We start from the raw sequence: 14,326 nt of genomic DNA on the forward strand, positions 1-14,326 counted from the left end.
ATTGTTTTTCAACAATATTTTTTATTCGGGTATATTTGTGGTAACTGGCGGTAAATCGCTCACGAACACTTTTTATTTCGATTTTCCTTCGGAGTGTCTGGTCGTGTCGTCGTTATTAATGTCATTAAATATTCGCTCATTTTATGAATGTGTTAGTGTAAAATTTAGGCGACTCAAGCCATTTCACTACACTCCAGCTAGAGGAATGGATGATGCTGACTAAGGTAGGACGTTTTGTTAATTTCCAGCGAATTTCAACAGTTCATGTTGGAATTCTAAGAAGAACTGGTTATTTACTAGTTCTGTATATCCGAAAAACATGAAGATTTAAATTTTTATATTCAGTTATATAATGTTTTCGTTTAAAAATAAACTGAAAATTAGCACGAAAACGTGCAAAATCGGGAAAGAAGAAGAAGAAGACGAAATGACATTTGAGTCCGCATCTTCTCACTCAATTCCGAATGATTTCCGAATCAACCGGTTGTAGGCGAAATTCATTCGGAATCGGTTGTTGCACTGGAGTTGGAATTGATTCGGAATTCCACATGATTTCCACATGGAATTCCGAATGAAAATTTTTCGCCGATTCGGAATCCATTCGGATCTGATAATGTGGGTAACAGTTACCATACTATTTTTCTGTGTGTACAGATAGATTTTTTCGCCAAATACAGATTTTTGAAAAAAAAAAACAGTTGACAGCACTGGAACAGAAGTCGTCAATTTTACTTACGTTCTTTTGGTAATTTGATCCAGAAACAGTAATGTCGGAAAAAATGACAAAAAACATGTATACAAATTAGCAGGCGTGTTTCATGTTGTTTTGGTGGCAAAGTTTGTTAATTAAGTTGTCTAAAATTCGGTTATGTTTCTATCAGTGAGTTCAACAATTAATTAATATGTCTCGGAAACCATTATCTGCGACAAGCGCAACGCTGAAAAGTGATTCGAGAAAGCAAACCAGTCTGATGGGTTTCATAACGAAGAAGAAATCCGATGTTGGAAAGTAAGAAAATTCAGACTCGACAGTGGTTTTGGATGACATGTAATTACATGGATGATGCAGAGAACGATTTGTATCCTGAAACAGTATTCATCCATATGATATTTATAATAATAGTCTAGTGGAAACTTTTGATAGTCTAGTGGAAACTTCATTGTATAAAAATATTTCCAAAACAGCTCATCAATCCGACAATACTTTCTATTCTGAGAGGAAACTTTTATATGTGCCCTGATCTCTTCTTTCAATGTTTCAATATTCAGTTGCAATATTTAAAACTCTAAACGCTAGATTGTTTCGGAAAATGTGGACACAATTTACCAAGCCAATTGGATTGACAATAATACTGTCACGTGTAAGGGCCTCTAATACCCACTGGGAAGGATAGCAGCTCTTCAGTACAGTGTGAATAAGATTTAACGAACGTACCATCAGAAATTTCTTGAGGAATAACAGTAATTTCTATATTATCTATGATGAATATGACAAGTATCAATCGCTTTCTGTCTCACCGTGTTGGTCTATAAATAAATATACATATTTCAAAGTAAAAATACTTTACATTTCTTCTTCAAACAGCATCGCCGAAATTGGAAGTTCAAACAGCTTCAATAACAAAACGATAGGCGAAGAAACCGCATCAGACGAAGAAGCAAAACTTTGTTCTCCTAGTATCTTCAAGCCAAAGTTTCCTAAAGTAAGTAGGAGCATTTGTTCGGTTATTATTAATGATCATTAACAAAATTTGCTTTCTTTCACCTTCAGAAAAAGCAATTGAATACTGTGGAGATTCTCTCTAGTGATTCAGAATCCTCTCCGGTGAAAGCACGTAGCAAACCTCGCAAATTACAAGATAACTTCAACTGTATCGAAAGTAACCTTCCCACGGAAATATCAACAACTAATGAACCAGATGAATACGATCTGCTAGTTTCAAAATACTGTTCTGAAGCGACAGTTGTCTCTCAGATGTTAGATCTGAATTTGAAAAACGATGCCCGCTATCAAGAAGCCACGAAAAAACTAGAAGAAAATCTAGCTAAAATAAGTCCTAACAAAAACATCAGTGTTGATGGAAGTACTAAAAAGTCGACAAAGTTCGAATATAAAGTGCCACAATCTGGAACTATGCTTTTCGGTTTGATAGAGCCTCTAAAGAAACCAATTAATCTCAACGAAACTCTTGCGGTTCAGGACGATGATGTGTTTGAAACGAAAAAACCGAGTAGTTCCACACCACTTGCAGCATCGAACCATGTGTTCAAGTTCAAAAAAAGATCTGACGGAATCAGTCTCAGTTTGACCCCGGTTCATACTGCCAACAAACCCAAACCTGTGATACCAATTAAAAGTACTGACGCGCCAGACTCTCTTCCAACTTCAACCGTTTCGGAGACTATGTTGGATTTAAAGAAAGCGAAACCAACTGTTAAGTTTGATCCCGGTTTAGACGGTTATATGGTTCAAGTATTGAATGATCCTCGATTCAAATCAAAGGAACCATGCGAAATCGAAATGGAGAAGAACTTCCAATATTTACAAGAAACTAACCGTGTGCTGCTAGAAAAATTCTACGATATTTTCGCGCAAATCCCGATTGATACGTTTAAGTCGGTAGAAGGCTTTCGGTCGGATGCGTATAGTAAACTGAAATCTTTGATAGAAAACACACGCGGCAAAATTAAAGCTCTCGAAAACACCAGGAGCGTCAAGAAATCCACACCTGCTACTGGATCAAGAAAAAGTCATTCGCAAAGCAGCAGAATAGATGAATCTTTAAATTTTGACCAAATTTCGCGCCCTGTTATTCCATCTTATACAAAACAGAATAGCAATGAACACGATGACGACGATTTTATTGATTGTACCTTACCCACGAACAAAATGGACGATACTCAAACAAAACCGAGTTCATTTGTGTTCAAAAAACCAATATCCTCTACACTCAACACTCCCAAGAACAGTACGCTTACCGGCGCGAACATTCAAAATTACGCCCAAGAGGAAGACGACGACGATATTGAGAGCATTATGGATAACATCCGCGAGGCAGAGTTGATCGATAAAGGCCGTGCCAATCAACAAAATTTGAGTTCCATAGACCTAGTTACACCGGAAAGCTCGTTCCGTCGACCGGAACCTCGGATTACATTTGATCGCCAGGAAACCTCATTGAAGAATACGCAATTCATAGAAAATGTAGAAACCCAAGTTGACGACGACGGTTGGCAGGTATACGATGCATCTCAGTTCGAAGACCATGCCACTCAGAACATTATAGATGCTTCGGAAGGTTTCGAACCGGTCACTCTGTCTAACCGCAAGCAATTGCTGAGTGATGCTTCCTTATGCAAACTGTTGGACGCGGTTGGTAGTGGAAGTCAGTTCCAAAGTACCATTGGAAGACAGCAATCGTCTCAATCGTTAGGAAATTTCCACTCGGGAGTTCGCAACGATGGCGTAACGGGTGAATTTGATGGTATGCATTACTCTCACTCCGAACGGCTGCAGATAGTGTTCAAAGAAACATTCGGTCTCCGATCGTTTCGTCCCAATCAGCTGCAGGTCATAAATGCAACGCTACTGGGAAATGATTGCTTCGTGCTGATGCCCACTGGAGGAGGAAAATCGCTCTGCTATCAACTTCCCGCCCTGATGACAGAAGGCGTCACCATCGTAGTGAGTCCGCTGAAATCGTTGATATTGGATCAAGTAAACAAGCTTAGTTCTCTTGATATTCCGGCCGCGCACTTGTCCGGAGAAGTTTCGTATGCAGAACAGCAGAAAATCTACACTGACTTGCAAAGCTCTCGGCCAATACTGAAACTACTCTATGTAACACCGGAAAAAATTTCGTCCTCGGCTCGGTTTCAGAACATTTTGACGGGTTTATTCAGAATGAAACAGCTGGGAAGGTTTGTTATCGATGAAGCACACTGCGTGTCTGCATGGGGACATGATTTTCGGCCCGATTATAAGAAATTGTCCCTACTGAGAGAACAGTTTCCTTCGGTAAGACTTTAAAATCACAATTTTTCCATCTGCAATACTGTTTTTTTTATTAATAGGTACCCATCATGGCATTGACTGCAACTGCCAACCCCCGCGTGCGGATCGATGTGCTGAAACAACTACATTTAACCAACAAAACCCGATGGTTTCTGTGTAGTTTCAATCGACCGAACTTGAAATACATCGTTCGTCCGAAGCAAGGCGTGGCAACAAAAGCGGAAATCATGGAATTAATCAAAAAGAAATTTCCTCGTGCTACGGGGATCATCTACTGCCTTTCGAAGAAGGATTGCGATCAGCTGTCAGCCGAACTGAGAAACGCAGGGATCAAGGCGAAAAGTTACCATGCCGGTTTGTCGGATTCACAGCGAGAATCAACACAAAAAGACTGGATAACGGACAAAATCAAGGTAGTTTGTGCTACTATCGCTTTCGGAATGGGTATCGATAAGCCGGATGTTCGTTATGTTATCCACCACTCGATGCCGAAAAGTATCGAAGGGTACTACCAAGAGGCCGGAAGAGCAGGACGCGATGGTGACATTGCGACCTGCATACTGTTTTATAACTACTCGGATATGCTTCGTTTCCGAAAAATGATGGATCGTAAGTGAACTAATCGGTTTTCTATTTACGCACGATTCAAATATTCTCGTTTATCTTTCAGATGATAATTCGATACCCTACGAAGCTAAACAGGTGCATCTGCACAACCTTTTCCGAATGGTAAACTACTGTGAGAACGTGGCGGATTGTCGTCGAACTCAACAGCTGGACTATTTTGCGGAACATTTCACCCGCCAGCAGTGTTTAGAAAATCAAGCCACTGCCTGCGACAACTGTCTAATGCAGGGAGAATACAAAAGTGTCGATGTTACGGACGATTGTATCGCAATCGCCAAGAGCGTACGGGACCTCTGCACCGGACGAAACCGATTCACTTTACTGCATCTGGTTGAAGTGTTCAAAGGTAGTGAGCAAAAAAAAATCATCGACAACAATCATCATCGATCGCCGTATCATGGCCGGTTGAAGAGCTGGGATCGTAGCGACATTCAACGATTGATGCACAAACTAGTCATTGAGGATTATCTGAAAGAGGACCTTATATTTAGCAATGACATTCCACAAGCGTACATAAAGATCGGTAGTAAAATAGAAAAACTAATGAATCGGGAAGTGTGCGTCAATTTCTCGGTGAAAGAAAAACTATCGAGCAAACGATCTCAACCAGTTGACGTTGGAAGTGAACCGAAACTCGACAGCCAAAGCAACGCACAACTCAAAGAATTACAGGAACGATGCTACAACGACTTATTGGATATTTGTCGGTCACTTGCGGCTCAGAAGAATGTCACACTGGCTTCGGTTATGAATATGCAAGCTCTTAAAGCTATGTCTGTACGACTGCCAGAGACACAAGCAGAAATGCTGTCACTTCCGCACGTAACGAAGGCAAACTTCGAAAAATATGGTCAACAATTGTTGGAAATTACTCAAAACTATGCAGCTGAAAAATTGTGCCTTATGTTGGATGCTGATGTTGCTGGTAATGCAGAAAATGTTGACGGTGATAGTGCTAGTGATTCCAGTGGTGATGGCACTGATTGGGGACGCTTGGCTCGTGAAGCTTCTACGAATAGTTCTGCCGGAAGTGGTAAACGTAGACGAAATTGGGGATCCGGAGGTAGAGGAGCGAAACGATTCCGAAAAGGTCGAACAAAATCTAAAACCCGTACACGTACTAAAACGACAACTAATCGGGGAGGAGCAGTAACGAAACGTGGAAGTTCGAGAGCCACTGCAGGCAATAGCCGGAACACTGGAGCAGGAACTTCGGGGTTTGGTTTATTACCATTGCCAGGAGCTCGGTAGCCATTTTAACCGTATGTTTTAAGTATACTTGTTTTGCGTAAATTATGACACTTACTTGCAATTGTTGCCTAAACTTTTGTACATTTCTTGAGCTATCCGAATTTTCGATCCCAGTAAAAAGATTACATTTTCTAGACACATGTAGCTATATATTTTCTAATTTTACAACAATGCGACCAACTTCTATTTTTGGAAAGGATAATAATCCAACCCGGAATTATACTGGAAGCCTTTCTTTTTGTTTTTGTTAGCAATGCTTATCATTTTCTGAACATCTTTTCGGTATGCAGGGGGTAACATTTCGTCATGTAGTGTACAACTTATTTCCTGTTGAAGCGTTGCATCTGCTTTGTAGATTCGTTTTCGTATAATGTCAACATCCCGGCTGTATTCTTCCTCCAAATCTTCCAAAGTTGATGGGGGTGTATCAAACTTCACTACAAAATATGTTCCCGTTCTATGTACCAATCCATGTTTGCTGGTTTTAAAAGGTAAAGGCCGTGTCCCCAAATTGTCCAATTTGCGAATTATTCCTCCTTTATCAAAAATAACGTTGGCGGTGCGTTTTAACACGGACACGAGCTCCGGCTGAAACGAACAAAGAGCGTTAGTGCTTAGTTATATGTATACTGGTTAAAGATGTTTATTGGCATACCCTTGGCATTTGTCGTAGGATCAATGCTAATTCATAAGACGGCATAATATGTTGGTAAATTTAAAATGTGCTCTAAATATTCAACCAAATCAGCGAGGATTTACTATTATGTATACAGAATACACGGCGATTTCTGACAGTCACACGATAATTTTTGAATCCCTTATTTATAGTAAAAAATAAAGACAATTTTTCCTCTACACTCAGAAAAATATTACAGTAACCGCAACCTGTTCCTCATGGTCATTCCAACTATGAACTCAAATAATAGTAACGACCATGATATCAGAATTTTTGCTATCTGTATTGTAATAAGCACTACACTCAGGCAAAAACTATATGGAATTGCATAATGATTTCGTATGATTTTTAGCCACAAGAATATCGTAAGCGAATCATAAGACCGCCTTATGAAATCCCGAAAATAGGAATTCCAATAAAACGCATTATGAAATTCATACGAAATTTTTAGGAACATTGTGTGAAATTTCTATGATAAACATAACTTCTCTCATACATTGTGAAGTTCATAAGTTGTTCATATGAAAACTATAATAGTGATAGATAAGATGTATATTGCAGAGGTATATTTTTCATATTCATCTTATAAAATTATGATTTTCGTGATTTTCGATGCATCATAAGATTTGCCTTATGATTTTCACTACTTAATTTGCTTGAGTGTAGGACAAAAAATCTACTACTCGACTATACTATTTGTCTTTATGACTTTTCTGGCGTGGTGGAACTAGTGCATCACGAGAAAATATTTTTTTAAGAATTTACTCATACTGTCATGTCTGTTAGTCTGTGCTTGGGCCTTCGTGTTCAGTAAGCTTTACATTACATCTGGAGTTCCTCATCTAGGGCCTCTACTGTTTGTACTAATCATCAACAACCTCTGTGACAGACTTACATCTTGTAAAGCCGTATATGCGGATGATATAAAGGTTTATCGCATCATAACAACTCTGGTGGACTGTTGGGCTCTGCAGATGAATATCGAGAGAATTCTAACATGGTGCCATCAAAACGGTATGGGAGTGAACATTGAAAAATCTAGCATCATTACTTTTGCACGAATACGATCTCCAATTGTTTTCGAATATACTATGAACGCTGTCCCTATAAAAAGAGTAACATCGGTCAAGAATCTTGGTTTATTCTCGACAGTAAACTTCGATTCACAGAACACTACTCAACCATGACAGCAAAGGCATATGCAGTATTAGGGCTCATCAAACGCGATACTCGCGACATTACGGATATCTATTGTCTGAAGTCACTGTACATATCTCTCTGGTTCGTAGCATTCTCGAATATGGAGTTACTGTGTGGTCGCCAAACCACTCTATCCACATAGATCGTATCGAAGGAGTACAAAAGAGCTTCATCAGATTTGTCCTTCGGCAACCTCCTTTGCAAAACTGTTTACAACTTCCTCTCTATGATCATCGCTGCGCTCTCATCAATCTTCCCACTCTACTAAATAGGCGGATATACTTGCAGCGACTGTTTATATTGATATCGCACAACATAGACTGCTCTGTGCTGTTGGCCGAATTAGATATCAACGTTCCTGGTAGATTACTGAGCAGAACGATGTGGCTCATCGAACGCAGTATGGACAAAACAATCCAATAGATGTTTGCTGTCGACATTTCAATAGCGTTTACAATCACTTTGATTCTAATATTAGTAAGGCAACTTTCAAAAGACGAATAGGAGTGAGTTAATTTAGAATTAGATTTAGTCTGTGCGATATTTTTTTAATCGAAGACGATAAACAATAAACATAAATCATGTAAGTAAGCTTTTCTTCAGAATATAATATATAGTTGGATAGTTGGATAGAGATTGTCAAGTTTGAAATCACATATCAACAATGTAGAAAGTACATCGTCGTATGGTGTTTTTCAACCGACTATATATTTTCTTAGTGCGACTATACAAATTGTCAATGAACGCGTCTGCTTTTTATAGTGTCACATAAAGCTTCATTACAGCGGCAGATTTCATATTCCAACGGCGAAATTACGATATCTTGTATTAGTGTTAAATTTTGTAATAGTGCGCAGTTGTACTTCAGCATTGATATTGCAGGTGAATAAATTTCATAAGAAATAATGATACAGGAAAAAATGTTTTAAATTGTTTCAAAACATGGAGAACTCGATTCGGAGCATCGTACACACTTGGTACATGTCGTAGTCGATCGATACATCGCCAATAATGAATATATTTAGAGGATATGGAAGCTTATTCGGAAATAATATCCGAAAATTTTCCTAAAGATTTTTCGGTTAAGTTTCTGTGTAAATACTGTAATTTTTTTACACTTTTATAGGAACTGTATTATTCCCCGAGAAACTCGCTGAAAAATCTCTTCTGGTTTATTATATGATCGATTTCATAACAGAAACAAAAAGGAAACATTAAAACATTAAAGAGAGCAATGAGTTGGTGATTTTGAATGCCTACAAGCGATCAAATAACAAGCTCTTGCACTAACAAGTGAAGGTAAATTTATTATCATAGAATAGTTGGAAGTAACTAATCACCCTCTTCTTATATCAGTCGGTGTTGAACAGTCGTTCGCACCGCACGCGTATAGCTCTTGGCTCCTGGAATTTTTTTCTGGCTACCTAGAGTTTCATTGATTCAAGGCTTCAGTCTTTTTCAAGGCTACCTGAATCACTAACTAAGTGATTAAGTGATACAAAGAGTGATATTAGAGTGACTAAGTGATATTAGAGTGACTAAGAAATTAATCAGCCTTTTTTAAGGCTAGCTAGGAGTCTAATCGAAGACTAATTTAGCCTAGTTAATTTAATTTAAAATTTCATTAATTTCAAAAATGCCTGCGTCCAACCGGAAAGGCAACAAGCCTAAGGCTAAAAATAATTCAATACGGAATAAATCACAATCCGTTATTCAACATTTTTCTAATAACATTCACGATCTTATAGAATCTGAATGTAAAAATAAAAGACAACGGACGGATTTCCCTTCCGTTGATCCTATGCCGTCTAACAATATTTACGAGATTCTTCCTGAATCCGATTGTAGTGACATAGAAGAAAATTCTTCAAAAATTCCCAAAATGGACGCTTGTCGTTCTGGGAAGAAACATCAATCTATGCCACCAGTGACGGTGATGATTTCCGACTTCAAAGCATTCCGTACTGAGCTTTCTACTTTTCTCCCGGAAGTAAAAGTCTCATTTCAAATCGGACGAAGAGGAGAATGTCGAGTCTTGGTGGATGGATTGGAAGATTACGAACGTCTTATTCGATATTTGTCCGAAAAACTTCATAAATTTTATTCATATGATATAAAATCAGACAGACCCTTCAAGGCTGTCTTGAAAGGATTATCAAATGATCAAAGTATTGATGAAATTAAAAACGAACTAAAAGAATTGCTTGGTTTTGCCCCTTCCCAAGTAATACTTATGAAAAAAAGAGCGAATGGTACTTCTAAACCACGCTCTGGAATTTCCCATGAACTTTACCTAATACACTTCAATCGAAGTGATGTAAACAATTTGAAAACTTTAGAAAAAGTACGTTTCATTTCCCACATTAAAATTCATTGGGAACATTATAAACGGCATAATCGTATTGCTAACTTAACGCAATGTCGTCGTTGCCAAGGCTTCGGTCATGGAACCAAAAATTGTCATATGGATATACGGTGTTTGAATTGTGGTGAATCGCATTCGAAAGACGTTTGTCCAATGAATGAAACCACTGATAAATTTTCATGTTCAAATTGCAATGGAAATCATAAATCCAATTATTTGAAATGTCCTGTCAGGGAAAAAATTTTAAACGCTCGTTCGCTTAGACAACAAGTCAAATCAACGACCTTAAATTTACAGAATATACCTGAAAATTCTTCTAAGGCACCTGCCAATTCGTCTTCTAACGAAAACAATTTATTGACAGGTAGATCGACCTCGTCATCATCTTCTTCTAATGTCAGTTATGCTGGTATATTAGGTAGAAATCTATCTCCTATTTCTTCTAATGTAAATAATCAAAACACAGGACCGCCTTGCAGTTCTTCTTCTAACGAAAACAATTTATTAATAGGTAGACCGGCCAAATCATCTTCTTCTAATGGCAGTCTACCTACAAATATTCCTTCAATGCCATTCGCTTCTTTAAATAAAGTCGATTTAGGCGATATAACTGAAAATAAAATGATCTACCTACAAGATCAACTTTTTCAAATGATCATCCAAATGAATTCGACTTCATCACTTTTTGAAGCATTTCAAATCGGATGGAAATTTGCAAATAATATTATAATGAATTTAAAATTTAACAGTGATGTTAAATAATTATTTGAATATTTTAAATTGGAATGCTCGATCTTTGAAATCGAGTGAAGATGAATTTTATAATTTTCTCAAAGTTCACAAAATTCATATTGCCATTGTGACAGAAACTTTTCTTAAACCAAATGTAAAATTGAAAAGTAATCCACATTATGTGGTTCATCGATTTGACAGGTTTACTGGAATTGGTGGTGGAGTTGCCATTTTTGTCCAACGGCAAATTAAACATCGAATTTTACCTTCTTTCAATACTAAAGTTATTGAAAGCTTGGGAATCGAAGTTGAAACCATTCATGGAATTTATTTCATCGCTGGAGCATATTTGCCATTCCAATGCACCGGCGAACAATTAAATTTCTTTAAAGGCGATTTGCAAAAACTTACAAGATATCGATCGAAATTTTTCGTAATAGGGGACTTAAATGCTAAGCATGTCCAGTGGAATTGTAGGCAAAATAACAGTAATGGTAAAATACTTCATAATCAACTCTCAGCTGGTTACTTTACAGTTCTTCATCCCAGTAATCCTACTTGTTTCTCTTCCGTGAAAAACCCGTCTACAATTGATCTGGTTCTAACAGATCAAAGTCACATTTGTAGTGAACCGATTACTCATGCTGATTTTGACTCAGATCATCTTCCTGTAACATTCAGACTTTCCAACGAAGCTATAATTAATCCAATTAGTTCTATTTTCAACTATCATAGAGCTAATTGGTTGGATTACAGATCTTACATTGAAAATCACGTGGATCATGAAACTATTTTAGAAAATTCTGCGGACATCGACACAGCAATTGATAATTTGAATCATTATATTATCGAAGCTAGAAATCTTTCAGTTCCCAAAGCTCAAACTAAATTAAATTCTCCTATCATCGATGACAATCTTCAACTGCTCATTCGGTTGAAGAATGTTCGTCGACGACAATATCAACGTTCTCGTGATCCTGCTATGAAAAACATAGTTAAGGATTTACAAAAAGAAATTAAACATAGATTTACTCTTTTGCGAAATGAAAATTTCGCTAAAGAAGTTGAACAAATTAAACCATATTCTAAACCTTTCTGGAAACTTTCTAAGGTTCTTAAGAAACCTCAGAAACCAATTCCTGCTCTCAAGGAAGGAAATCAAATACTTCTTACAAATGGTGAAAAAGCTCAAAAACTAGCTCAGCAGTTCGAGAGTGTCCACAATTTTAATTTAAACGTTGTGAGTCCTATTGAAAATGAAGTCTCACTGAAGTATGATCATATTTCAACCCAAGTGTTATCACACGATGACATTATTGAGACGAATTTTGATGAAATTAAATCAATTATTAGGAAACTCAAAAACATGAAGGCTCCTGGTAATGATGGAATTTTTAATATTCTTATTAAAAATCTTCCCGATGTTGCCTTGAGACTCCTGGTTAAAATTTTCAACAAGTGTTTTTCATTAGCTTACTTCCCAAAAAGATGGAAAAACGCTAAAGTAATTCCTATCCTAAAACCTGATAAAAACCCAGCAGAAACATCAAGTTATCGCCCAATTAGCTTACTTTCTTCTATCAGTAAACTTTTTGAAAAAACTATCTTGTTAAGAATGATGACTCATATTAATGAGAATTCAATTTTTTTACCAGAGCAGTTTGGATTTCGTCATGAACATTCAACTACTCATCAACTTGTCAGAGTTACGAACATGATAAAATCAAATAAATCTTCTGGGTTATCCACTGGAGTTGCTCTTCTAGACATAGAAAAAGCATTCGACAGTGTTTGGCACAAAGGTTTAATAGCAAAAATGTCTGATTTCCAGTTTCCTATTTATTTGATCAAAATGATTCAAAATTATTTAACTGATCGTACTCTTCAGGTTAGCTATCAGAATTGTAAATCTGAATTGCTACCCGTACGAGCCGGTGTTCCGCAGGGTTCGAGTGTAGCTCCAATCTTGTATAATATTTTCACTTCTGATCTTCCAAATCTACCCGTTGGTTGTCAGAAATCGCTATTCTGTGACGACACAAGTCTGTTAGCCACAGGTAGAAATCTAAGAGTGATCTGCAGTCGCCTACAAAGAAGTTTAAATATTTTCAGTGATTATCTGTCAAAATGGAAAATTAAACCAAATGCAGCAAAAACGCAATTAATTATCTTTCCTCACAAGCCAAGAGCTTCTTTTCTAAAACCAAACAATAATCACATTCTCAAATTGAATGGCTTGGAATTGACATGGTCTGATCAAGCTAAATACTTAGGTTTAACGTATGACAAAAAACTCACTTTCAAGGATCACATTGAAGGAATCCAGGCAAAGTGTAATAAATATATTAAATGTTTATATCCTCTTATAAACAGAAATTCTAAGCTCTGTCTAAAAAACAAATTGTTAATTTATAAACAAATTTTCAGACCAGCCATGCTTTATGCGGTACCAATTTGGTCAAGCTGTTGTTCCACCAGGAAGAAAACGCTTCAAAGGATTCAGAATAAAATTCTGAAAATGATTCTGAAGCGTCCTCCCTGGTTTAGTACAAATGAGTTACACAGACTCACAAATATAGAACCATTAGATGTAATGTCACATAATATTATAAGCAAATTCCGACAAAAATCGATGCAATCTTCAATTGAATCGATTCGCTCTCTGTATTAGTTAGTAAGTTAGTATATAAGTTCCTTTTCCCCATTACACAATACAAGTAGGTTTAGAATTTTCCCTACACAAAAATCTCAAAATTGCGGAAGCAAATGATGTCTTCATGGTAATAACCAAATCATATATATATATAACAGGGCTGAAAAGTCACCACTTGTGGCTGAACACCCAATTTAAATCTTAATAATTTAATTTTAACTCATATTCCAATAAATAGTTATTTAAAAAAAAAAAAAAAAAAAAAAAACTAATCACCCTCATTCTTGTTTACGTCCGTATCCGCAATACGACGAACGGGTGCTTTCGAACGAATACGAATAAACCATTCTTGTGTTAACTCGAATGAATTCGAACGCGACTCGTTTGTCACAAAATATTCAGATATCAGTAAACTTCCTAAAATAAATGCTAAGCCTTGATGTAATCAGTCCAATTCATGTGATTAACCATATGCGAAACGCTAGAATGTATGCCATTTTAGTTTCAAACGAAACGTGTATTCGAACATCATTCGTACGAACGAAATGTCCCATTCCCGTTTACGGACGAATAGACGAAATGCCGTGGTTTCGATTCGTCAGTTTAATGTTGCGAATCAACCGTTCGAACACATTGAAAAAAGTTTAACCGATCTCTAACTAAATTATTTTCGAATCTGAAGGTGTTTTGTAATCAAATCATAAATTTGTTTTGCATAAATCATTTAGAAAGCATAGCAGTATAATAAAATGCTGTTTTTTTCTGGAGAGCCTTTGAATATATGCGAGGTTCAAAGTTTTTACGCAT

At 37.0% G+C, this 14,326-nt stretch overlaps 2 protein-coding genes across 2 annotated transcripts; one reads left to right on the forward strand and one right to left on the reverse strand.

Moving 5' to 3' along the window:
• The first annotated feature begins 754 nt into the window (after positions 1–754).
• Positions 755–5,936, forward strand: LOC131427948 (recQ-like DNA helicase Blm). Its single transcript, XM_058591545.1, has 5 exons — positions 755–1,009; positions 1,586–1,703; positions 1,772–4,018; positions 4,075–4,624; positions 4,686–5,936. The coding sequence occupies exons 1-5, from the start codon at positions 903–905 to the stop codon at positions 5,891–5,893; spliced, it is 4,230 nt and encodes a 1,409-aa protein (XP_058447528.1). The 5' UTR covers positions 755–902; the 3' UTR covers positions 5,894–5,936.
• An 84-nt stretch (positions 5,937–6,020) lies between these two features.
• LOC131427970 (small ribosomal subunit protein bS6m) lies at positions 6,021–6,687 on the reverse strand. Its single transcript, XM_058591587.1, has 2 exons — positions 6,549–6,687; positions 6,021–6,481 (listed from the first exon to the last, which is right to left on the reverse strand). Exons 1-2 carry the CDS (start codon positions 6,591–6,593, stop codon positions 6,077–6,079), a joined length of 450 nt encoding a protein of 149 aa, XP_058447570.1. The 5' UTR covers positions 6,594–6,687; the 3' UTR covers positions 6,021–6,076.
• Between the last annotated feature and the right edge of the window lie 7,639 nt (positions 6,688–14,326).

This window comes from Malaya genurostris, chromosome 2, assembly GCF_030247185.1.
Source record: "Malaya genurostris strain Urasoe2022 chromosome 2, Malgen_1.1, whole genome shotgun sequence".
Taxonomy (NCBI): domain Eukaryota; kingdom Metazoa; phylum Arthropoda; class Insecta; order Diptera; family Culicidae; genus Malaya; species Malaya genurostris.